Below are 27,386 nucleotides of genomic sequence, written 5' to 3'. Positions count from 1 at the left end.
AAAACTATAGATGATGAGAATTACAAGTAGTGACATCTTCCTGTGTTGATTCCAATATGCTTTTGAGGAGGTTTTGCAGAACTTTGTTTTGGTTTGGGGTTTTTTTTTAAAATAGAGTTTAATATAAAATCTTATTTCTATTTTTACACAGGCATGTTTTCATTTAGACCACAATGTTCAGGAACTGAATGTGCCTTTTGTATGTATGCAGCGCCCTCAATAAAGAAAAGTCATGTTCTCATAGTTCCAGTTAGCACTATAAATAGCTTTAGAATAATGTTGTGCTGAGAGCCATAGAGAGCCCCTGTTAATACCTCCCAGAATCTCATCAAAAGGCAGAGGAGCAATGTTCTTCGGAGCTCAAGAGAGAGAACCCTTGCTGGATATGTCTCTTGACATGAATTTCACCCAACATCACAAGTAGAGGGAAGATATCCTTTTTTACTTCTTTTACCCTTTTACCCTGGTTGTGTTTCCAGTAAAACTACTTGAGATTTAGTAAAGGCAACTGCAATTACAGTGTCAATTGCCACTTTATGAAGAGAACTCAAGGATAAGCCTCTCTGTTCTACATCCATTTCCTCCTGCCCATAAACAGCTCTGTTTCTCTGACAGCTCCTTCATCATCATCAGCTTGACCTAATTCAGAATTCTGTCTGCTGTGTCCTTTTGTGTTGCTGTGGATGTCTCAGCCATTCTTCAAGTCAGCTTAGGCCTGCTCTTGTAGATTCTTTTCTGCACAGTATCCTTGAGGTAAAACCTGTCCCAGCTATCCATGCAGCTAAAAAATTACTCACGTAGAGTCTTGCATCTCACTTACTTCACCATCAGTTTCCCTGGCCATGACTTGACAAAAGTAGTCTTGTCCTACTCTCATTCATTCAAAATGAACACTTCTGTCTTTTTTTCCATTTCACTTTGTTTTTCTCCATTGACTCCCTCTGTTCTGTCTCATTAAGACTAAATACTAGCTTCCAGTGTCAGGGCTGTTCACAATCTTACACTCCCTACTCAGTTTTTTTGGTTTTTTTTTAATATGAAAAGACTGACTTTCCTCTGTAGATGTTAAACCACATTGGTGTCAATCACTTGCCCACTGTATTCTTATACTAGCATCTCTTGTGTTCTTACATGATTCCTTTGGGAAGGGATGGAGATCTTGGATATGTAATGACATGTTTCATTGACCTCCCACAAATCCTTAAAATACTCATTCACTGTGAAGCCTCAGTGTTCTTGACACCACTTAGATTAATCAGTTACTTGTGTAACTAATTAAACTGTTGTACTGTAACTAACGTGCTGTGTCCAGTCCACTGTGTTTCTTTGAACATCCTCATCTGTATCCTAGCTCTTGCTGATTGGAACTTAAAAGTTGCCTTGGGAAAAAGGCCGTTATTGTAATGTGTTTGGTGTTTGTACAAAGCCTGGCACTGACTCTTGGCAGTTCAGAATCAGTAGGTGATTAAGGCATGCTTTGTGTCTATGTAAATGGTTGATGGATTGTGATTTGTTGTGGATTGCAGCAGATTGTTCCAGACACCTTCATTGAACTCGCCACATATGCCACTTTGATACTTATATACAGGCGTATAACACCTAGAGGTGTTGATACATCATGAAATATTTATAAGTATAGGAATAATGTAAAATCTCATCCAGACTTGATCCATCATTTTGAAACATTTCATACCTGAAAAATCTCACTGTGTTCAGTACAGCCACCCATGGAGGCTTCATGGAGACTGCAAATGCACTTTTAGAGCGGACTGAAAATGAATAAGCCAATCTCTGTAATTCAATTGAGTTTAATTTTAACACCTGATGTAAAAGCTAAAGTTTTTTTGTGTGCTGGGGACAACATAATTTTTAATAATCGTTTGGAATGTCTCTGTGTTAGCTATTTGCAGCTTTAAAGTAATTTTCATTCCAAAAGTGTGTTTGAAAAATGCTTCAAGGCACTGAATTCCAAAATACAGACTAAAAGGTGGAGCCTTCTTATGTTGGGCTTAGATATGTTCAGAGTATCTAAGTGTATGTGCATTCACTGGTTTTAGTTGGAAAGTTCAGCATAACATCTTAGCATCTTAGCTCAAGATGTATCAGTTTTACAAAGACACCACGATAAGACCATGATGGCCTTCAAACAAAAGCCATCTGTTAGCAGTAGGTTCAGTAATTGCTGATTACTAAAACGTGTTTAAAACTTAGACACAGACAAAACCACATTGACCAGTGTGCTGAGTCATGGCCAAATAACAGCTGCCCAGGCACCATTATGCTGTACTATTATACATGCTGTTCATCTTCCCCACTGTGAAATACTGCATACATCACCTTCTCTGCCCTAATTTTGTCAATAAAGCTCTTCATTAAATTAAGTAGCCAAAACAAGTTATCCATTGCAAATTCTGATTTAGGTCTCTCGAGTGTTTTTTAGCCTTTAATAATAAGCTGTCTATAGATGCAAAAAAACATTTTCAAAAAGCAAGTAAATGAGCTTATGTATGTCTGCAGGAAAATGTTTTGACTGTGTAACTATGATAATGTGATTGACAAGTAGAGAAACAGTGGGGGTTATTTTATTTTTCTGGCTTGGTAAGTGAAATGCTACCTGGATGGAACACAGACATGTATTCCAGTGAAGCATTCTTCCCTTTCTAATTAGTGATACTTTGAACTCCTTGGGGGAGACCAATTTGTGGACCCCATGCTGCATTATGCTTTCAATAAACATATATACTGACTCTTAAGCACAGATCAAATAGCTCAGCTTCTGAAGCCTGATTTTGCTCTCAGTCTCAATATATTGCTGAGTGATTTTTACGGCTTGGCATTTTGTAGAATTTGTGGAGTTAAAAACATACTTGTGTTAGATTAATGATCTCATTGTGAGAAGTGCAGCTCCTTTATCCTTTGTCTGGGATAAAAGATAAGCTGGTATTTAATTTAGTCAGAAAAGTTAAAATCAAATGGTTATTTTTCTTCTTTTAAGTCACTTATAATTTCTCACAATTATATAGTAAATGATATAATTTGAAAAAGAACAGTGAAAAAAAAATTGCCGTTATTAACATTGAAATCTGTCTGGAAGTGTGTATTGCCATGGGAAGAGCTGCTTCTGAGTCCCATCCCAGGCTCTGCTATACTGTAGCAGGCAATCTACTCATTTGGTTCCTTAGAGACAACCTGTTTTAAGTGGAGATGTGACCACATCACTTACAAACAGTGTGATGTTAGTGTTCAGTTCCGAAAAGCTATCTACACTTAGAATTCCCATTTATTTCAGGTGGAAATAACTCTTGGATGGATCTCAGGAGTGTTATTTGTAATGTACATGTTTGAGAGATGATTAATGGATGAAGAGTTTATAGAAGTTTGGTATTTTGAATTTACTAACACTTTTGGTTTTGTTTTGGTGGTATAACAAAGTAGAAGGAAACCAAAGCATGTTAGTAAGAGGTAAGGACAACACTCAAAAGTATAAGACTGAAGAAAAGGGAGACTATTTTGGTTTAATCTAATCTGATTCACCAGTGCTGAAGCAAGCACATTTTAGTCTAATAAGAAATTTAGTATACCTATTTTCCAAAAATTAGAGCTGATGTAATACAGTAAATTGTGTGGTTTTTCACATATAATCTTCTACAGTGAATTCAGCCAAGGCATGTGGCTGCAGGATGACAGGCCTGTGTGTCTGACAGTGTGAAGGAAGCTCTGATTATAATGGCAAGACCCCTGAACCTGTGTCTGAACAGAAGAAGCGTCATGTTTGCTGTACAGTTGGAAGCAACATCTTAACCCAAGGAGGTTTTTCTGTCGTCGACTTCGTAATAGGGCAATGATTTTATTGCTTTTCAGTTTGATATAGTAATGTTATCTCTGTGGGAGTATTTGAGGTACTTAAGTTTTTTGGATGTTTTTATTTTTCTGTCTATAATAAGCATTTACCCCAACTGTTACTTGAAATAGCAACTATTCTCCCTGAACTGCAGTTTTATTTTCTTTTGGCTTTTATTTCAGCTGCGGGAGCCAGCTGCTCCAAAGAGTGTGGGAAGCTGACTTGGAGGCCTGTCAGCTGTTGATCCAAGGGTTTCAGCTGAAAGAAACCAGTTGCTGTGTTTTTGAGAAAGAAGAGAACCAAATGGATGAGATGGAGATGACTGCTGATGCCCCACCTGATTCTGAAAAAAGAAAAGAAGGTCACTTACGAAAGGGCACAGAGCGTGGTGCTGTTTCCTGCTGCAAACACAGGGAGCTGAAAGAGGTATCTGAAGTAGTCTGCAGCTGCATTTCAAGGGATACTGCTGGTTTTCCTTTTGAGAGGAGGAGTTGAATCTTGGTGACAAGTCAGCAGGGCAGGTTAAATATGAACTTAACATCTGGCTTCCAATCTGGAATGAAATAGCTTATTAGCTTCTCAGAAGCCCTTCAACCCTTTTTCCTTTTACCATCAGTCTTCTTAAAATGCAGAAATTATGCAGGCAATAAATACAGAATGTACATCAGGATTTAAAGGAAAAATTACTAAGTATTTAACCAAAATTATCAGTTGTTCCTCATCTCACTGACAAGTTTCATTCTGAGTTGGTTCTGCTGACTTGTTAGCCTGGATCATTGTTAGCTGACATGAGGAGAGAGTTAGGTTTCCTCCCTTAGTGAAATCGTCAAAGACTTCTGAGCTAATAGATGCTAATAGGCTTGCAGCATCCAATAGATATTAAAAGGAGGAAAAAATCATGAAGCTTAGAAGGTTTGACAAATTTCTTTTTAAGTTTTCATGTTCTGATCTGGAATGCTTGAAAAATCAACCACTATCTAATAGTCTTTTAACTGTACTGCCTAGGTAAACAAGCTGTTAAAAAAGCTTCATCACCCAACAGCACCACTGTGACAAAAAGACCCTCCAACAGCAGTTGTTGGTTTTATTACTATGGAATTAATTTGAAAAAAATTTAAATTATGCTTAATTGCATCTGATGTTAAGCGCCACTGAACTGTGGATTGCTCTGAAATGTGATGCGTAATTTTGCATTTGCACTGGCTGAGACTTAGTGGAAAGCAGACCCTTATCTTACTGTACAATCTCCTCTTGTTAGTAAAATTCCAGTTTTATATTGGGCTTCAGTAGTTCTTGCAGTTTTTTCCCAGGGCAAATGCTTTACAGACTGACTTCACATAGAGAACATTTTTATTAAAAATGGTCAGCTTGGCTTTGATTCCACCCCCGTCGCTCCCTTTTCATATGTTTTATGAGTCTGCTGAACTAATATGAGGAGTTCTGTTGGTTATGGAAATCTGTGCTCCTCTTTCAAAAGTGCTTAGAGGCTCTGGAGTGTTTGGAATTTTGTGACTGTTTCTGTAGCACTCCTGATATTTGTGCTGTAATTATCACCTCTTTCACCCCTGCAAGTCCAGATTGTTTCCCTGAAATCAACCTTGCTATCCAAGAATGACAACTGGGCAGCTAAAGTGAGGTGACTTCTGGTTCTGGAGAGATATGCAGGACTTGAGGGATGGTTCCCCATATCTCAAATGGAACAGGAAAGTGTATTTGCAGTGCTTCCAATTCAGCTCCTCCTTTGAGCTTGCTTTTTGATAATCTCCTCTCTGTCTCTGTCAGCCATAGAGGGAACTTAAGACTATGCACTTCACCCACTGCTCACTTCACCTAGGTGCTTTAACTTTGTGGTGTAAATGCCTTTGCCTGGGATCTGACTAATCCTGGTATCCTGAATAAACTCCATTTTGAGAATGCACTAAAATCCATTCAGAAGCTGATGTATAAACATGAAAATGTCCATCAGGGAAGGACCTGTGGAGGTACTCTATTAAATTTTCTGTTGTTGTTTTCTTTCTCTGCCTCTGTCTTTTGGTTCTTTTACTCAGAGTTTGGATTGAAACACAGGAGATGCAGAGTTGTTCTTTGGACTCAGGTGTTTATTATTTCTTATTTATGGTACAGCTGCACAGAATGTGCCTCTAAATTAACAAGGTGGAAATGGCCCCTGAATTCTACCTTCCAAGGTCTTTTAAAGCCCAAACTACCCAATTATGGAATGCCAACTAATTTTTTTTTACTTATAATCCAATAACTAACCATTCATGTTCTGCACTGTGGGTTTTTTGAACCAATACCAGATCACCCAGGCTTGTGAAGAAAGAAGAGCTAACCTACACCCAAAATCCTCCATCTTGTTACATGTATATTACTATATCCCAGAAACCTAAATTTTCTACATCTCTACATATTCCACCCAGTGTTATAACAAACTTCTTTTTTAATTACACAGCAACAATCTCAGTGCTATCACATAAAAAGGGAAGCCTTTCCCAAGGCCTCAGGTCAAATGCAGTGTGGTTTTGAGGATCACTGCCTGTCAGCACTGAAAGACTGAAATTCTCTGAACCCAAGGTTCCAACAGTACTCCTCCATCTATTCCTAAAGCACTCCTAGCACTGATACACTTGAAAGAAAAAAAGGAAGCAGTTTTGCCAGTATGAGACTGTTCATGTATTGTCCAGTTTTTTGAGGGAGTTGAGCAACACAGCTGTGTTTCATCATGGCTTACTCAAACAGCTTTCCTCTGCTTCAGTGCTGCCTGCAGCCTTCACCGTTGAGGCAAAGTTATGTGCCACTGATGAGTGAAACCCATTGCAACAGTGAAACTGCCCTGGCATATCGACTGTATTCTGGCTCTGGAGTTAGGGTTGGTCTGCCTGCTTTTATACTTTCAGGAGATGAGATTTTTTTCTTTATTGTGGAGCATGGAAGTTTTGCCCCCCAAAAAATGGCTTAGGTTGTAAAACTGATAGGATCTCATTAGAAGTGACAGACAGTATCTAAACTTCTAGAGAAGAGCCATAACAGATTATTCCCTAACATCTCTTAGTAGTTCATCACAAGGGAGAATATAAAAACAAGCAAAAAAACCTGACACAAATCATGCTAACTTCTGGTTTTGAACGTGCCGAAGTGCAAGAAAAAATCCATCTTGATTTGTAAATGGACTTGAAAAACAAACCACTTCTGAAGCCATTTAAGTGCTCTGTTACAGGGTAGTGTATTTTTTATTTAAAAATAATTCAATATTTGTGGCCAAAAAAAAAAAAAAGTGGTGTTGTGCTTACTCTCTCAATTTAGCTGTTTATATGACTGCCATAGAAGAACTTATTCTTGTACATTAGCAGGGCACTTTTCATAGCCATTTGTCAGCAAGTGAGGATACCTAATAGAAAAGCATGTATTTGTCAAAATACGTGGTTTCATATTATTTAACAAGGCTGTGGTGCCCCTGTGAGAGGAGTAGCTTGCTGTGGTTGCCATGTTTCTGGGATGTTTCTCTTCAACTGTGTTACAACCTCTGTTCCCCATCAGTAGCTTGCTGTGGTTGCCATGTTTCTGGGATGACTATCCTCTTCAACTGTGTTACAACCTCTGTTCCCCATTAGGGAATTTCTAGAGAGCACCACTGGCCACTGAAGCAGAAGGAAAGACTCATGTTCTTTGTACTTCAAGATTATTGAATTAATTACTTCAAGACAATATACAAAAGGCTGATAATAGCATATGTGCATATATGCCGTGAAAAGTACATTTCATCCCCAGGTGATGGATTTACTTTACAGTGGAATTCTATAAATGAAGTTCTCCAGTTATTTATTGTGTCATGTAGAGCTAAGACTAGTGCCAGGTGAATATTGGTTTTGTTGATGTATGCTATAGTTTTCTTGCATGTAACTGTATCTAACTCTATAGGTTTCCTTAGAAAGCAAAAAAAACAAGCAACAAGAAACATAGCAATAATAAGAAAAGCAAAATAGATGAAAGAGCCATTCTCTTAGATCCTCAGATACTGCTTTGCAGAGGGGCCATTTATCATTTTTAATTAAATATCCTCACTAAATCATAAAATATGACATATTCTGGTATAAAAATGTGTAAGGTATAAATTCTTTGAAAGTTTGTTCTTTTACTATCATGTGAGCACAGGTTTATTAACTGTCAACAGTTATTTTATAGCTTTCATAACTGTGCTTTCTAAGAGACTGCTGATTGTTTTTTCCCCCTCAGTTTTTATGTGGTAGACTGGCATCCCAAAATAATTCAGTAAATCAAGCTTCCTTTATAACACTGACTGTTAACTAGGGATGAAAATCAGATGCATTGGCAGCTGAGCTTGTTGAAACATCATTAATGATGTTTTGGTGAAAACTAAATAAAGTGGGCCCAGCAAAAATCAACCTGTGAACCACTCTGAGTTGCTTAAATTAGATGTGCTTCTCTCAGTGGCAGATAATTCATTAGACTATCAATTTTTTTTTTTTTTAAAAACACTGGAGCAAAGTTGCAGACAATATTGCTACCCTCAGTCATGTGACAGTCAGCTTGTCTAATGTATTTGATACAGATTCTTGAATTCTCACATAAGTGTGTACGTTCCAGCTTGTAGCTGTGTTGATGAAATTAGGGTGTCCCATCATTTCAGACTTTTTGTGCTTATTTGGGCTTGATTTTCTTCTAAGTCTCTGAAGAATTAAAGGGGAGTTTCAGTTTTCATCCCACAAATGTGCCACGCTTTTAAACTGAGTGAGGTGGAAATTGCAATGATAATTACTACATGGCTAGATGCATATCTGGGTGATTTCTAAAATATGCAGTACTATTTCATTTCTCTTCAGACATTAATGCCTGCTTGTTCCACTCCTTATAATATCTTGCTTTATTTTTTTCCTTCTTGATAATGTATGTGTAAGCAAAAGCGTTTATAAAAAGCTTTTAAAAACAGCAAAACCACCAGTGATAACTAATAAACGGAGAGATTTGTGTGTGCTGGGACCTTCCTAACAGCAAGTAACCTCATGAACATGGGTGTGTGTGCACCTGCAGGCTTGAGTTCCTGACCTGTCCTTTTTTCTTCTTCTGCTCTCTGGCATGCTGTGCAGTGCTTCCTCTTAATCACTATGAAGGAAAGAAACACCTACTAGATTTCAAGAAAATTGAGGTGATTAAAGTTACAAGGTAAAATCCAAAATTCAGTAGTTTTGCCTTCTGTAAGTTAGCATTTTTGGTAGTTGTTCCATCAGAATTGTTTGTAGATAATTTCTCACTTTTTCATCATGAAAGAGATAGAGAACAGGGATGAGAGTAAGGCCTGCTGTCTTTTCCTCTCCTCTACATACTTCAGTCTGGCCATCTGGGATTATGTTTTGGGGTCAGCTGAAGATCACTCTGGTGTTGGAAAAACGTTCTATAATTGTAAGCCTTCATGTGTTTAAGTTTTAAAAAGGTACCAAGGTCTAAGTAATACCAAATGGACCATCATGAAAAAATATTTAATGTGGTGTCTGCCATTAAAAAGAAGTTATCACAGAACATGATACAACATTTTTCAGAATTCAGTGGTGGCAAGCATCAAGAAAACCTTTGTGAGCAGACTGTAACTCATTACTGTGCATTGGGATGGCCTGTGGTCCAGGAGGCAAACGTGTAATGTGTAAAGGACAAAGCCTTTTGAAAGCTAAATAAACTGTGCATTCATCTGAGCTTTAATTAAATGGTGTATTTGTGGAGCTTAGAAAATAATTTGGAAATTTAAAATTTAATCTTAGTTTTAAATGTCAGCATTAAGCATTAGTGAAAGTCAGCGTTTGCGTGTTTCTTGCATTGATCCAAGCTGGAAAGGATGGCAGTGGCAAGAGGCAGCTGGCTTGTACACAATGGTCAGATCCTCACTGGGCAGCCACATGTGGAGCTCTGCAGCACGGTGCCCCTCTGCTGCATCTGAGACTGGGGTGGAGTGTCCACTGGTAAAAATGCCAGCTCTTTAGGTAGGGGTTGCATCTCAGTAAGCTTAATGCTTACATGTAATTTAGCAGTAAAAATACCATCAGAAAATTAATATTACAGGCAAGACAAATTTAAACCTCTTTTCAGATTGATTGCTGAAAATAGTATCCAATAACAATTGTGATTTTATGGCAAATTAATGATTTTGGACTTTTATGGTGTGTGTGTGTGTGCATACCAAAGCAATATCCCTATCTCAGTTTATTGTCAATAACACTCTTACGTGTGATAAGTATTAATGATTTCCCAATGACATCAAACATCGGGAACATCAAATTTCTTTGCTCCTCAGCCAGTCAATGAAACATTCGCTAATTTCTTATAGACTTCACAAATGAAGGAAGTTTTGAAGGAGGAACTGACTATAGTTAGTATTTGTTACCAATAGGAAACATTGATGGGGTCTCTCATTTCTCCTGCCCAAAACAATTTACAGGGTTCGTACCAAAAAAAAAAGTCTGTAGACTCTTGAATGGTGTACAGATCTGCAAGAGCTTGATAGAAAAGTTTGTTTCAATCTATAGTTAGTCCTTCAGTTTTAGAGGCAGTATTCCTTGTGGGTTTTAAGTGGGAAGCCAAAGCAGGCTTTAATAAAATGTATTCAAATATAGTTTTAAATATTGGGTGGCTGCCACTGCTCCATTACAGATGCAATTTAAATCTTTCATGCATGTGAAGAAAATTGATGCAATTGTTCAGCTTACATAACTTTTTATTGTGCTATATGGTTTTTATAAGTTCCATTAAAATCATACTGTTTATATAGCATGTATCTACTATATACTTAATAATTTATCTCTAACAGGTTATGGAAGACATTTCATTTGGAGCAGAGGGTCATTTATCTGAGGTAAGTGTTTCCTAGGCAGTATAAAGTGGTGATATTGTACAGACTATTCTTTGTCTCAATTAGAACAAATGACTCTTGTTTTTATAGTGTTACCTTTGCTTAAAAATTGCTAGAATGTGTGAGCACTTGGGAAAGCAACACAATTACAACTAGAGTGGGCTCATTCCTTTTTTCCTTTTTTTCCCATTGAAAATAATGGCATAATTGCTGAGTATTTCAGGGAGTTTATAGTTAAATCCTGTGCTAATTTTTTTAACACATAGCAACTACAGGATGAACACACTGGGGTGAAGGAGTAATATTTAGCCAGGCCCACAGTAGCACTGTCATGATGCTTAAGAGTGGAACAAAATCTTTATGCTTAGGTTGTTTTCTTGTGTGCCACTAAAAATACCTTTGAATTTATTTTTGAAGTATAAAAGCAGACAACATACTGCAGCAGAATACCCAGTAACAGGAATTTCGTCTGAATGAAAATACTGGATGTTTGTAATTTTACACCATTTTCATAAATAAAAATGTGCCAGAACCTAGTTCATGCATTTAAGAAAGCTAGGATAATTGAGTAACATGAGATGCGTGGCCTGTGAGAAAAATCCACTCACAAAAAAATACAAAACTCTGTCTACCTACACACTAAGAGTTAAGGTAATACATGTGTAAGGAGAGTTACCCTGGTTCTAAGAGTACTGGTTCAGTCTGGTCCATTTTTATATCGGTATGCCTTGGGTTGCAACTTACATATTAAGGAAATTTAGTATCCAAGCATTGTGTCCAGCCAGCAAATAAATTACATGGACAAGTAACCCCCAGTTCACCTTCCCTAACAGCATCCATGCCTCCTGTCAAGTACAAGTGACAAGTGTTCCGAGCCAAACAACTATTAAATAAATAAATATTAAGGTTTAGGATAACTATTCAGATGAGGCATTTCTTTAGATTCCCACCAGTGAATCCAAAGACTGTGGAGCAGCTGGAATGCTCCAGGAAAGATAATCTAGCTGCAACACCAAGCTCAGATTGTGCTCAAGGAGACTGTGAAATGAGGTCACACCTAGGATAGACTGCTTAGCTTTGTGTGAGTTCAGCATAAATAAAAACAGGAAGCCTTGAGAATGAAGGTGTACTTTGCAGGAAGTGCAAATGGCCTTTCTGATCAGTGAACTTTGCTGTGAATTATAGTTAAACTGTGCAGCTGCTTGTGTCCGTAGATGACATGAAATAGGAGCAGGTAATCCCATGGGATAAAGGGCAGCAAAAAGCCCTACTGCCATCAGGGCAAAATACTGAGGGCACCAGAGTTCACAATATACAGGGCTGCCACTATAGAAGTGTGCACAAAAAGCTTAATATCTTACAGTCCTCAGAAGCAGAGAGACTTTTGAATTTTTAAGGGGGGGCGGGGGACAAAAGTGCATAAAGAGAATATAAAGCAACGATAGAAATAAAAGAAATGGAAATACGCGAGAAAGCCAGGCTCTACCACACTGCCACGGCTGGATTGATGGTGACTTGTAGAGAGCTCTCCTTGAAGTGACGTGAAAGTGTCAGCAGCCTGTACAATGTCAGGTTTTGCCTAAATGTACCTTTGATGCTCTGGTCCCCTAAATTCACGCTGGTCAGTCTCCCTGCTGCCTGCAGGAGAGCACCCAGTTAGTCATTCCAGATTGTTACATCTTAGTGACTTGGGAGCAGAGATGGGAATGAACAATGCTAGGAACCACCTATAAATGCAACCCAGCTATGCTGACTCCTTGCACAGCAGGGTGTGGACACGGGAAAACAGTTTGGTACTTCGGTTTCTTTTTCCAAGTCCTGACCCACTGTGCATTTTTATTGGTAAGTTAGTAAATAGCCTCATCCTCCCACAGCAGGAGCTGGAATTGTCCCAGTGTAATTAAATGAGCCAGTGCAGTAGTGTGCTCTCATTTTAGGAAGTCTGCAATTAGGGAAGGTCTTCAATCTACTATGGATGAGAATAGGAAGACTGCTGTCAGGCCACAGCAGGGTGCTGGAAGGCAGTGAAAAGCTCTATTCCTGCATAGATGCTTTTCCAGGGACACTCCTCTGTAGCTGTAATGGAAGATACATGAAGGGAAGAATTGCCAACATTGGACTGTAATTCTGATGAGTCATTTAACACTCGCATGTGGAGAAGGGAAGGGGATCAGTGCTAGCAAAGGGAGTGTGGGAAAAGCTGTGATGGTGGGAAAGAGGTAGGTCACAGCTGGCTGGAAGGCTTTATGCCTAAATTGTTGCATATGAGAAAGTGGGGGAGTGTGTTGTAGTGTTTAAGTTTCCTAAATATATATAACCACGCTGATGGAACAAGCAAGCAGTCTGTAAGTGGAAGGTGATAAGAGCAAAAGTAATTGGGAAACAACCTTGATCCCTCTTCTGATGAAAGTTAGCTAGCTACCTCCACAAAAGAAAAGCTCATCTAAACAAAACCAGGGAGACAATAGGGGGGTTTCTGTGGGACAAACTCTCTAGGAGAAGGAATGAGCAGATGTTCTTTGGTGCTATCCAGATGACATCAGGTTTATAGTACAGCACCATCTTCTTTTGGTGCAGAGAAGTGCAAACACAGTCACAGACTACATACCTATGTCAGCAGTTTTTCAGTGGCTCAGAAGTTTTGAAAAGGACAGGACAAAAGTGTTTCTAAGAATGAGCTTAAAATGGTACTGCACAGCATAAGTGTGAAGCAGCAAGACCCCCTAGCACACTAAGCTGCATTAAACAAAAGACATGTGAAATGGCAAGGGAGTTCAGGGATAAGATGGATGTAAGGGAAAGGTGAAAGATACCATGTGTGTTTTCTAATAGCGAAGGTGAATGAGAAAATAAATGGGATCAGAATTTTTTTCCTCCTTACTCTCTGTGCTTTTGGTCTTTCTAAAGATTATAAGCTATGTCCAGTTATGTAATGCTCCTAGTATTCACTACAAGCTAGCAAGAGACAAATGCAGTAAAAGATCCAAAGGCAAATGAGATGTACTCAAGTCAGGCTAGACTGATGAAATTTCTTCTGAGCGCATAGGAGCCAAGAAAAACAATCTCCAAACCATTAACAAGCTCCTTTGAAAACTCCTAGAGGGAGCTGGAAGTCCCAAGGGATCAGTAAAAGGCAGATTTTGTGTTTGTCTTTAAAAAGGAGGTAGGCCAGGAGTTTATGTGCCAGTCAACATAATTTCAATTAGGATTAGAGTTCCAAATGGTCTTGATAGATTGAAAGAATAGTCTGAAATCAATAAGAAGGGATATGTTGAAAGACAGGTGCAAATTACGTTTGAGGCAGAAAAAGAGTCGGATTTACGTATACAGATGGTAAATAGCAGCTAAGTTGACAATACTGCAGAAGAAGAATCTAGGTTTATAGTGGACTACAAATATAGTGGGATTCATTACCTTCATTGTGTTGGAAGAAAGGGCAAATGCCATTTGCAGCTCATTACTGGGAATGTCAGTTGTAAGACAGAAATAATTACTGTGCTTAGCTGAGAATGCCAGAGCCTCCAGAGGACTATGGCTCTGGTCTGGACACCTCCCTCTGTAGAAGACAGGAACACAGTGAGGAAAAGAAGGAAAGGAATAGAAATAAAATGTTTAGAAATCCTAGTCTGGTTGAAAAGCAAAGTCTTCAACCACATAAAACATGTAGTTGAAGGAGCATAAATAAATAGGAGGACTGTTAGTTATTGTTGTGTGCTATGTAAGGGTAAAATGAAATACAACCATCTTGATTTGGAGCAGGAGGAAAACCTGCTCAGTGCAAGGGTGGTTTAGCCCTGGAGCAGCCTGTACCCTGCAACCAGAACCACCAGATCTCATGTCAGCTGCAAGGAGCCGTGTGTGCAGACACCAGCTGAGGACAGTCACAGCAGGCTTGGTCACACTGCAAGTGACAGAGCAGGCTCTGGTGGTCCCTGGCTGCTTCCTGGGCAGCCTTGCCATAATGGTGCTGAGTAACATGCATTGTTCTCAGTGGCCTTCCTCATCTACAACAGCTGCCTGGGACAATGCACATGGGGCAGGAAATCTGGGATGCAGAGCAGACACAAATTGTTGTTTGTTCCTCCCCTGCACCTTGGGTACCTCATGGCCGTGCAGCTCATTTATCTGAGGGCATGTGTGCTTAGCCTGCGTGTGACTGAAGCATCTGCTCGAGCAGGACAAACACGGATGGTTGCATTTTGTTTCTAGTAATTATTTAAGATATGCCTTGGCCTAACATTCTGGAGTTTCTAGTGCTGACAATTGCCATTAACTTCTGCAAAGATCAAGGGTAAACATGCAGCACTTCTGCCAACTGTAGATCACTGTTCTAAAGCTTGTACCATAATATGAAGTATCTGCCTGTAAGGGCAACTTTTTGTAGTTGTTATTTATGTTATTTTATTTTAACTATTATGGGAGAGAGAATGTTTAGTGCAGTGAAAGAAATCTGGCTTTGGCTCTGCAGAGGGTCTCCTAAAGCTTCTATTTTATTGGGATTATGATATTGCTGCTTGGAAGTAAGGCAATGCCCTTTTACAAAAGTTCCTCTGTAGGAAGAATGAATTTTAAGGATATATCTGGGAATCCTCCTTCTCAGCACAACCACCAAAGACTCTAATCCCTAATAGAATTAAAATAATCTAGCTACTACAATACCGGTTCTTCTGTATAAAATTGTTGAACTAGATTGAAGAGCACAGAAGGTGTTTGCACTGGCAAAGCTGATCAAACATTTTCCTCAAGTAATGCTGTCAAGGAGCTGTTGCTCATAAGTGACTATAATTACTGGTAAAAAGGTAAAACAAAATGCATAAGACTGAAGTGAAAACCATTACCTCTGCTCTTGATGCAATATGCTGATGCTACAGCAGTGGATCAGCTGGAACCTTGTCTGTTCTTATCATTTCTTGCATTGGAATTTCACATCTTTGGGAGAGAATGAGAATTTCTACTTTTTCTGAGAAGGCAGAAGAATTGCACCTTAAAAAGTAAATCATACCCATATTTGTGCTGTTTTCACCTCCTTAAGGGTTTAGAGGTAAAAAAAAAATACCAGCCAGCTACATTCCTTGTTCACGGAAAAATCCATAAAGCAATATTGCATTTCAGCTCTCTCCTGACTCCTGCAATCTCTCCCAGCTGCTTCCTAAAAATGCCATTAGAGCAAAAATCACCAAAGTCTTAAGACCTACAGCATCTTGTAGCATTGACATAACCTACAAGCTTGGATGAGTTGTATTTTATTAATAAGTTGAGCTTGAGGCAGAGTCCACTTTCCTCTCAGAGATATTGTTGATCAGTGTAAAGTGCCAGTTTCCAACCAGGAGCTGTTCTGAATAGTTTGTGTATCACTGACAGGGGTTTTCCTGCCTACATAGACAAATGTGAAATAAAAATGCTACCAGTGATGTTACCAGGCATGAAAGGCCCTAATAGAAATCTTTTCTATCTACTTCTCTGGGCTATCAAACATTTTTTAAACAAGAGTCTGGAGGCAGAAGCTGTGGAATTGATTGAATATTTGGAATTATTCTTATGTATTTTTGAGAGCACTGTATGTTTCTTCCATTTCCATTTTCATATTTATTTATTTAATCATATAAGTTCTGGATAATCATAATTTATATGATGGTTCTCCTGCGTTTTTCACGTGACACCTGCAAGTAAGTTCCTGAGAGTTGATGCTTGTCTAAGGTATTGGAGGAGCTTCGCATTTCAGCTACAAAGGCAGCTGGGTTATGTAGGTGCAGAAATAGTTTATCCATACACTATTATGGCTGCAATAAAGAGAAATTAAGCTGCATTACTAGGAGTTAAAGACTAATTAAATATAACCCTGATCTTACAGAGTTATTTTCGTTACTCTGCAGTGCAACTGTAGCCATTTAGTTATGATTAAATTGGTTTCAATACCTAAACAAGTTTGATCTGACTTTTACTCTTTTAGATTTCCCTGTCTTCCTTCCTATGTTGTTGTTACAACTGGTTACATTTTTGTGGTATTTATTGTTCCTTTGTCTTAATTTCCAAAGTAAACAGGATTTTTGTTACATTTTTGGACGATTCATTATGTACCATTATGTACTTCATTCAGGAAGAATACTCTGCACTTTTTCATATGCGGTAGAACGGACATATTACTTTAACTGAGAATCTAAGTATACAGTTGACAAGGGAATTAAAGCCAGTGGGTTAAAAATTTTAGTCTCTTATTTCTGAGCATGTTTAGTGCAAGACCAATGCATCAATAAAGGCCTTTACTGGAACTGCAGTGGGGTGGAAGCTACTCCCCAAGGCTGAGTACTCAAAATACAGATTAGTACTGATGCAAAGCACTGTACTCCCACAGTGAGATGCCTTTGCTGCAGAACAAGCATTCACCTGAAACCCTACAGTCTTGGGGGCTTGTTTGCTGGGTTCCTTCCTTTTGTCTTTCCTGGAACCTTTCTTTACTTGGCTGTAAAGTTTTATTTTAAAAGGGAAAATAAAATGTCAAACGTGACATCAGATTATGTAGCAGTGCACCAATAAGTGTAATCATCCAGCTTCATTCACTATGGCTTTCAGGCTGTAGTGAAATTTTATTCTGGGTTTTAAGGATCTGTGCACATTAGACTGAGGCCATGCTCGCAACACGGAGCTTGTTTTATCACCCAGGTATCTAAATGCTGCCTCCAGGATCTTTTGACTCACCCGAAGTTCAGTGAGGGGTTAAGTCTAAAAGGCCCATTTTGTCCTGTACATTCACTGACACTGTGAATAGGGAAAAGTCTTCCACTGTGGATTTTCACAGCAGAGCTAGGCAAATCCAGCCAGTGTACTTTTTATAGCTGCTCAGTTAATTAATTGTATTTGCATGTATGAGGTAGGAAATGTGGGGGCAGTTTTAAAGTGGAGAAAATGGATCTTCTCATACAGCAACTAATGATAGAGCTAATTGTGTGACCAATTACCTGCATAAATGTTCCTGCCATAATGGTACCATCAAAGAGAAAGGGGTACCTTACTGTAATGCATACCTTTGGACATTTGTTTATATTTAAATATACTTAATGGCACAGGTATTCAGGAGTGTACTGTAACATGTACTTCTAAAAATTTGTCTGTCTGTAGTAACTGGTGATTTCAAATCAGGGTTAGAAGTGTCATCCTGCTTGGCAAGCATGAATGTGATCCAAAATCTCATGAAGTAATAATTTTTGATAAAGGCAGTACCTGGATCAGACTAAAGTATTCAATATCTTGGTGTTATAAGAGCAAGAATGTGCTTTTTATGTGTCTGTAAGATCTGTACAGGACTAATTCATTTTGTTGAAGTACACAGTCTGTAGAAAGCATCTGGTTTGAATACTTCACTTGCAGCTTTTGTTTGTCAGAGTGCTACTTAAGAGTTTGTGCAGGAATTAAAAGCTGTTCTTCCTAAATTAACTGTCCACTGATTGTGCAGCACTGAGCGTTCTTTGCTTGTTGTTCTTCTGTTTGAAATGAGGGCTATGGGAAGACTGATTTTCTTATGTGTAATTAACTGTTAGAGAAAAATCAGTGTTCAAAGGTGGAGCTTTCTCTACATGGTCATAATTTTAGATGTGCTTTCAGAGTACTTGGGGTTTTTTTCAGTTTACTGACTTGTTTAGCCTAAGACCCAAGTTCTTTTGGATGACTCTCGTCTGTTATTGCATGTGTGTCACAGAATGATTCCCTAAGAGCTTTCTATTGATACAAATGGCCTGGGTTATCCCACCCATAACAGCATATGGAGTCCTGCTGGTATGCTGAATGATAATTTAGTAGCTGGATGGAAGACTTTTCCTCATCTTCTGTCCCTGATCTTGAGAAAAAGACATTCCTAGTTTCTGCAAGGAGAATGTTTGCTTTCTCCTCCCATATTCTCGCTTTAAAAACAGTGGGTCTTTTTCACAGCCATACATTCTGTGGAGTGCTGCTGTCGATTCTCAGGTTTGGTAATGCCTGGAAGTGGCAGCTCTGGTTCTGTGTGCAGAGCCAGGGACTTGGACGTTGTGTTCCTCTGTGTCTAAGCTGCAGGGGTTTGTAACATAACCTCTTAACCAATCCACCCATCCAGGGGCTGAGCTGCAGCTGGTCCTAGTGGGATCTGATGGATAGCCATGTCTGGGAAGGGCCCAAGGAAAGCAGAAAGGTAAAGCTCTGTGCCATAACAGAGGATGTGCCAGCACACAGAGCTCTTCTGGCATTCAACTCCATGTATGCACTGTGTGATGCAAAGTGAAAGGATAGCACACAATGCAGATCTGGTAAATGTGTTCACCAAAACTCAGATTGTTTCACAATGGGCAGCATTCCAAAAAGTGTTAGCATGATTTCTCTGAAAGGCCTTTGATTGAAGGTTTGATTTCTCTTGAACAACCACTGATGTCTGGTCTTACAGCAACAGATAAGTGCAAACACCCCCAAGTATTTTTCTCCTTTGAGGAGAAAAACTTTCTGCACATAATATATGGCCACATTAGAAGCTAGCTTTATTGATGAGTGCACAGACTAGGTCTAGAGATGATCCAGTTTTCTGGATTCCAGCTGATGAATTACTAATTTTTTTTTTTAACATGGTTCCAGCAGAAGTTCATCTTGGCACCATAACCTTTTCTTACAAATAACCCCTGTCATTACTGTAGACGTATGGTGCTGTGGGAGCGAGAGGAAAGGCTTGTCCCAGAGCTGCACAAATTGATTTTTTTCTTTTCCTCTTCTCATATTTGCTGCCTATTTGGGTCAATTCTCAAAGTACTACTCAATGCAAAATATATAATATAGCAATTACCCTTGTGGAGTGTATCTGAAAAAACTTATGAGAAGGACTTTGAAACTGGTTTAAAATACTCAGTTTAAAATAGAAAAAGTATTTGCCTGTGTAAATTCTAAATAGAGAAGCATTATTTTTGAAAATTTAATCTTGCTTAATGATAACTGAGTAAAAAAAGCATAATTTCATCTTGTAATGTCAAAGACTTTGATGCATTTTCTTTGATTGCTTGAGCAAAGTCCCCAAGTACTCTAGACAGATTTTTCTTCAAAAATAAAAATATATTTTATGTGTGTAAGAGTTACCAAAATGATGCTGCTTGAAATATTTACATGACCTAAAAGTGTAAATCATATTTATATGACCAACTTGAAATTTGGGTACCTTAATGGGGTGGTTAGCAGGAGATTTCCCTCCCCTGCTGTGGTGAGACAACAGGGAAGAAGGAGAGCAGTTCAGTCTTTATACCCCTTTAATCATCTGCTGAAAGTGAGATCATGACTTTTTTCTGCTGGGAAGAAGACTGAGACCACAAACTCATCCATTTCATATTAATCACCAATTTATTATACAGAAACAGCTTTTTGTCTCTCTAATGGGAATTTGCTTTTAGGCAATGTCTTTGCACTGCAAAGTATCATATCCCCTTACTAATATTTTATTTTCCCTTTAATTTGATGCAAATTTGATGTAGAAAAGTGCAGTCAGCAGCAAACGTGCTTTCTTTTCTTTTTCAACTTTCTGTAGGAGTTCTTCATATTTTCTGCAGAGTTGGGAGAAAAATGTGAAGCAATAAGTGAGAAATTGGTGCATCTGGAAGATCAATTGCAAAGTTCCGCCTGCAGAGTTGATGAAGGAGTTATTCATATCCTTTTCGCTATAACTATAGATACATATCAATCTGTGTAAGTATGCACATGAAATACTTGCCTTTCAGATTCACATGGAATGCTAGTTCTTAGTGTAGATTAGATACATTAAGAATGGGAGTATTGATTGTCTTGCTGAAATGGGCATTTTTGTGTAGTAAGTTTTCCTATAGTGCATTTTCACTGTGGTCTGATCCACCTTTAATTGCTTTAAACAGAGTTAGTTCTTTGTAAATTAAGACTGGGCACTGAAAAGCCCTTATTTTACTGTTAAAATCCTTTTGTTTGTAATGCTCATATAATTAAATACGTAGCACACCAACAGCTGCATGGATACAAGTGTCCATGCACCTGCATTTCCCAACATGATTTGGCTGAATTAAGTGCTACATTATTGACTCAGACTGTGCATATTGTCACCTGTAGTTTGGGGTCTTTTCTTTTTAAAGAAAATGGGCAACAGATGCATCATGTGGCATCCTACACATTTTAATCTGCCTCTAACACTCCAATGCAAGTAACCAGACAAGATACTGTCTTATGCACCCTTATCTCTTTCTGTTCTTAATCTGTCAGTTTTTCTGAAGATTGCTTAACCTTTATGAGGCATTCCTTGGCCATTTTTCAAAATTTAAGAGCACAAAGTTTTGTTTCATTTGTAACTTTCATAGGAAGAACTTTTCATAAAATAGATTTTGTTCTTGTAAGAAAGGGTAAAGAAAGTAAGAACCAGTGAAGCTGATGAAGATGAGAGTACTGAGCTGCTTAGGTTTTAGTAGAGAAGAGGTGGCACTTGAGAGGATCATGAAGAAAGACAAATATGTTCAAGGGACAGAGATCAGCAGAGGAGCCCTTGGAGATATCTGAAGGTGAGTTGAGGTAATGATGGTGCTAGAAAGGATTCAGTTCCTATTAAGTCAAGGTGGACAGCCCTGCAGGGGATAGTTTAGAGAAAGAAGGATAAATAGTGTGTGGAAATACCACTGTGTTCTAAGTAATTGGGCATCTATTGCAAGTCGTTGCAAGTTTCCTGTTCTAGGAACTTGGTTTATTTAAAGGTAACAGAAGAATGAAGGGTGAGGGGCAGAGGGAGGGGAGAATGGTGCTGGGGGAAGGGGATTTGCATCAGAGGAGAGAAATCTAGTCAGTAATTGGTCACTACTTCAAATCTTTCTTTTCTAAGCATTTCAATATACACACAATATACAGAAAGATTATTCAACTTTCTTTTCATTATATTTGCAGTGTTCGTGCTTGGTTGCAGTTGTTTCCCCAGTGCATTCTTTTCAGAGCTGTATGGATGTGTCTTGGGGGTGTGTGTGCGCAGAGCATCCAACTCCTTTCTCCCTCGCATATATTTACTCTCAAATGAGCTTTTCTCAGTGGCCCTTATAGAAGAACACTGAGGGTTGGAGTTACAGGTTCTTTGCAGGGGACTTAAGTTAATATTCAAACACATCAGTCAGATCTGATCATAGTTATAGTTTATTAGGTAAGGTAAAATAAGCCAGAAAATTGCATATTTGGTTCCAGAAGATAATACACTAGACGTATGTGAAATAGTAGTGTTTGTATGTTCTGTGGAGCGTGCCTATTTCTTCATAGCTGTTGAAACCGCGAGAGTTAGTTAAAAAACTAAAACTAATACTTGGAAATTTCAGAAGAGTTGTAGATTAGTCTCGTTTTAAGCCACAGTTTTCTGATAGAGATCAGACTTCCTCTATCAGTGAACTTCAGCTCGTGTTACCTAAATACAGAAATGCACACTGTGTGATATCCTGGTCCATCAGTCACAAAATAAGAAGCCATGTTTAAAACATAGGGACATACAAAGAAGCAGTTCAGCAATTCAGCTACCCCTCATTAACATTCAGTTGCTATTTCAGAGGTAGTCCAGATCAATGTGCATAAAATGTTACCATCTGGTACGTGTAATCACTGTGCTATACTTCAAAAAGGAATGAGAAAAATAGCTACCACAGTGCTACAGACCTGTAGATTGTTTTTTTTCTATATAAAGACTGCTCAGTGCCTATAAAATTAGCTTTCACTCATTGGTAACTTGCCTGTATTGCAGGAACTAGCACTAAGATAGGAGACAACAATTAGCCTCGGTTGAAGAATTTATTTAATAGATGGATCTGTTGTTTGCATGATAAGTTATTTGATTTTAGATAAAACAATTTCCTATCACAGGTACTGGACAATCATGCAGTCTTTGTTAAAAATCTGTAGAACTCTAAGAGCAGGAGCTCAAAGACCTGAAATAGTAATGAAAACAGGATAAAGTTTTCCAAGTCCATTCACTGCTTACTTTCATCCTTCTCATCTTCTTCGCAAAAAAACTGCCTTATTCATAAATGTTACAAAATGTATTAGGTCAAAAATCTAACTGTGGGCTGCACAGATGTAAATTAGTCCTGTGGTCTGATTATTAAAAGACTTCTAAAGACACCACTGAGAAAAATAAATTCCTGATGCTCTCGAGCCATTTGCCAATGTTTAGTGTGTGTCATAGCTTTGATTAATAATTAAGTTTGTATTAGAAGAAAAAACCCAGATGTCATTGTTTTTCATTCTATGTTTTGATGGCATAGCACACTTAAATCAACCATGCTGCTCGTCATAAGTGCCAGCACGACCTGAACAAAGGAGAAATCCAGTGATACTTCTTGGCCCTGAATATAGGCACAGACCCACTTGCAATTCTAATTTATTGTAGAAATCTTTCACAAAAACCATTAAACTGCACTTCTATATAAAAAGCATCAAACAATAGGGGCATGTTAAGAGTTCTCTGTAGCACTATGACATATTTGCTAAATTCTATGGAGTATAAACAAATAAACCCACAAAATACTCAATTATGGTTGATCATTAATGAGTGTATGAAAACAGTCCACATCATTAATTGGAAAAACCAAAGGATGAGAAGTAACTCGTTCTGGTGTCTGCAGAGCTGATGAGAGGTGTTACTTTCCTGATAGTAAAGGCCTGGAATTCCCACTAAAATTAAATGGAGCCTATATTGCAATTTCACAGTCATTTTTGTTCTTAATTAGTAGTTACATTTTGATAGACAATTTGAATGCATGTAATAGTTCCTCGTGGTGGAAATGCTTTGTTGGAAGAAAACCTGGCTGGAGTATTATGATAAAAACAATCTTCTTTTCTTGCCCTAAAATGGGCATTTTAATCAGTTATTTCAAAAGCAGAATTTTGTGCCTAAACAATTATTAAACATTGCAGATCATGTTGCTAACCCTTCACCTTTATCCTGCTGCAGGCTCCCATACAAGTCTTGCTTTACACCAGAGTAGGTTTTCAACAGAATAATGTAAAATTTAGCCCTGGCTGTAGCTCAGTGAGGAATCTCACTTTGGGTGAACCTGTAGAAGATTTTGGGATCCTCCAAGTTCAGAGGTGGCAATGGCACCCTCTTTGATTTTATTTTAGATGACAGGAGGGTGAGCCCTTCCTACTGCATGTCACACAGAGAACATGGTTCCACTTGTATAGTTTTATGCTGTGATGGAGATAGGTCAGTGTATTTCCTTCCAGGTGCTGCAGCTTCTTTGCCTTCCATTTTCTGCTGGAACAAGTGATATTCAGGCCACTGAAGTATTCAATTTTTCAATATGTAGCAGTCATTCTGTTGCAGTTTTTTGTTTAGTAGTTTTTGGGGGAGTATTTTGGGTTTTGCACGGGAGGGGTATTATATTAGTTTATAGAAATATTCACGGATGTGAAGGAGGGAGACAGTAATCAAGGGGGTAAATGGGAAAATTCTAATTGGTTGCACTACTGCAAATACCTCTGTATTTTGTAAGAAGTGATGGATTGATGGATTTCCAAAGGCCATTTTGCTCTCTTGCTGTGGCACCACACAGGCTTCATACAGAAATAGTAGGGACTTGCTTAGTGTCTTTCCCTTGCTCCAAAGAGTGCTCTTCAAAAAGGCCAAAACCCAGGTCATTCAAAATACTTACTGAATTGTCTTGGCTCTTCACTGGTCCTTTGGCATGTAGCACACACAATCACAGCATGGTTTCATTGGAAGTGACCTTTTCGAGATCATCTGGTCCGACTCCCTGCCTCAAGCAGGGTCACCTAGAGGAGGTTGTCCAGGATGTTGTCAAGTTTTGAATATCCCCAAGGATGGAGTCTCCACAACTTTTTGTGCAACATAGTCCAGTGTTTGACCACCTTCAAACTATAAAAAATGTTTTCATGTATTCAGATTCAATTTCCTATTTTGGAATTTCTCCCTGTTACTCCTTGTTCTGTCAGTGGACAAAAAAAGTCAGAAGAGTCTGGCTCCCTCTTCTTCATTCCTGCCTTTCAGCTATTTATACACAGTGGTAGTATCCTATGAGCCTTCTTTTCTTCAGGTTGAAGAGTCCCAGGTCTCTCAGCATCTCCTTGTGTGATGGATACCGAAGTCCATTAAACTGGTCCTGTGCTGGAGTCATTCCAGTAAGTCCTCCTCTTTTACTGTGGAGCCCACAACATCCAGATGGTACCTCACCAGTGCTGATTAGGGTGGAAGGATTGTCTCCGTCCACCTGCTGGCAGTGTTTTTGTTAATCCAGCCTGGGAGGCTGTTGGGCACCTTTGCCCCAAGATGCAGTGCTTGTGTATATTCAGTTTATTGCCCACCATGACCTCAAGGTCCTTTTCTGCAGAGCTGCTTTCCAGCTGGCTTAGCCCCTACATGGGTGCTGGTGCCTGGGATTAGGAGTGACACTTGCAGTTAGGTGGTGGGACATCGAGCTGAGCTTGTCTGCGAGCACTGTGGAGTTTAGCTTTTGGAAACAAGCAGAATAGTTAGTTAACCAGGTTAGAAACAAAACAAAACAAAAAAACACACCAAACAACCAAAACCAGCCACTTCTTTCTGATTATTTCTGTTTTTCAAGAACTAATTTCTTCTTCAGATGTCCAAAAAATGCAGTTACTTTCCAATATCCTGTTGCCTCTTATCTCAGAGTAATAGTAGTCCTTCACTGCCCTTCCAATGTCCTTTTATCTTACAATATGTACTTCTGGTTTCTAACCTTTCTTATAGGTAGGCAACTGATTCATAATATCTACTTTTTGTCTCTTTTCCCTAAACATCCATGCTGAGAGATCAGAAGCTGTAATTGAGCAAAATGACCCCATTTTTTCCAAAAATTAAGTCTCTACAGTAACTAGACCTGCTTTTTATCTGCTTGCAAATCATGGCTTCTGTCATGATGCTCATGTTTTTCAAAGAGACAAAGTCAAACAGGTGAAAAGCTTCAAGCAAGAAAATGTTAGAGCTGCAGCATTATTGAATATGGGTTGCATTTGTGTGAAGCTGTTCCCAAGTACCTTAATTTACAGCTTATTTGACATTGGGGAGATTTTCTCAGTTTTCAGAGGAAGACAGCAGGACCAGAAAATATTCCCAGTTGGAACTTGTTTTCACTACTGCCTTGGATACTGGCTCCATATTGGCAGCACTAGATAGAGAGTTAAAGCATGAAGGACACATTTTCATGTGGACCCATGCAGAACTGTTTATTTGCATTTTTAAAATGGGTGAAGCTATTTATCCAGATATAACCTCTGTGCATGGATAGAGATGCCATGCTCAGCCATATACCATATATTTTTCTTAGCCATAAAGGCTCGTTTGACAGTTACTTGTCTACATATGCTTGTGGTGTTAATTATGAGGTTATTGGAACTTGCTGATGTTAGACTATGCAGTCATCTTTTTTGTTGCTCCGTCTTTCTGTTGGTTAACAGTTTTTTTCCTGTCTTCCTCATTTTCTTCCATCCTATAAGATTCCTCATCCACTGTCACTGAAACATTTCAGTTTTGCTTTTTCTCTCTACCTGAAAAGAATTTTGTAATTGCTTGGAATATTACAAGTAACAGCATGTAGTCAGAGACTACGCATCAGAATTAATAAAACTTCAGAAGTTTCATGGTGCTCATGGACTGCAGAATTTATGTTTACCACTTAGGTTTTCAGCAGAGCCTCATGATTAAGTTGCAGAGGGGTGGAGAATCCAGGACTTAGAAGAGGATAATAATATTTCTTACTTCAGAGAAGATGCAAAGCATAATTAATTTGTCCTTGTACAGTGCATTGTGATCCTGGGATAGGAGAAGCTTTGTGTGTGCTGCTACTACTCGTAATCAGAGACAGAAGCCCTTTAGATTAACAGAGCTGTCCAGAAATTAGAAGTAAGCATGAAGATATTAAGGGCAAAACATCGTAGTAGATGCATCTAAATACACAAAGATGATGTTTTGAGGAATTGATCACAGAATCAAAAGCAGCCAAGACTTTTCAAAGGCATAATAATGGCTGCCTGAAAGAGCTGTGGTTTGTATAGCTTTACCATGGTCCAGTCACAATTTTTCAAAAGTAGCAGTTTATTTTTTACAGTCACATAACCTGAGGCTGTCTTTTTTTCTTGACATTGTGTTGACATTGGGGTTAAGTAAAACAATATTTCCTAGTGTATGAGCTCTGCAAAGGACAAAGCCTGGCCTTGTGTGTTATCCTTTCTGTGTGTTGTACTTTTGAAACTGAGTTGTTTCAATGTCATCCTGTTTCACTTTCCTTGAAGTGAGGTTCTGGCATAATTTGATGACATACTTTTAGAAATGAACCAACTTCTGTCTTTTGGGGTCTTTGCCCTTTACCATACCTGTCCAGGAGGCCTCAGTGGGGATGGGATGGGCCCTAGGGCTTGTGCACGGACTTGGTCATTGGTTTAGCATTTCAGAGGCTCTGACTTGCCTCTGCTTGCTTTCTTCTTCACATAGTGTAAGCTATAGAAGAGAGGATAAAATTGGTTGTCTCACTGAGCTACACCCAGTCCTTGCACTTCTTCCAAGAATGGATGGTGTTGATTTAAGATTATCAGCAGAAAGGCCAATATATTGATAGTACAAACTTGTTGCCATGAGAGGCCAGTCGTAGCACAAAAAGCTGTACTGCCAAGGAAGCCCAGCCACTTAACAGGCTTGTGCACGTCAGCAGCCGCCACTTATTC

At 38.8% G+C, this 27,386-nt stretch overlaps 1 protein-coding gene across 2 annotated transcripts in view; it reads left to right on the top strand.

Moving 5' to 3' along the window:
- The window catches only part of DISC1 (disrupted in schizophrenia 1), a 173,725-nt gene that overhangs the window by 142,389 nt on the left and 3,950 nt on the right, over positions 1-27,386 (top strand). The window contains exons 10-13 of one of the 2 annotated variants that reach the window (XR_001865580.1): positions 4,024-4,267; positions 8,947-9,022; positions 10,656-10,700; positions 20,227-20,271. Coding sequence is in view for 1 of the 2 variants with exons in the window: in XM_017745360.1 (XP_017600849.1) it covers positions 4,024-4,267; positions 10,656-10,700; positions 20,227-20,344 (407 nt within the window). In the remaining variant the exon portion in view is untranslated. Of the gene's footprint in view, positions 1-4,023; positions 4,268-8,946; positions 9,023-10,655; positions 10,701-20,226; positions 20,345-27,386 lie in introns of those variants that run through there. The other variant, XM_017745360.1, reaches the window with a different exon arrangement.

This window comes from Corvus brachyrhynchos, unplaced genomic scaffold (assembly GCF_000691975.1).
Source record: "Corvus brachyrhynchos isolate BGI_N302 unplaced genomic scaffold, ASM69197v1 scaffold70, whole genome shotgun sequence".
Taxonomy (NCBI): Eukaryota; Metazoa; Chordata; class Aves; order Passeriformes; family Corvidae; genus Corvus; species Corvus brachyrhynchos.
The sequence above is the reverse complement of the archived record's forward strand: the minus strand, read 5'-3'. Positions and strand labels throughout refer to the sequence as shown.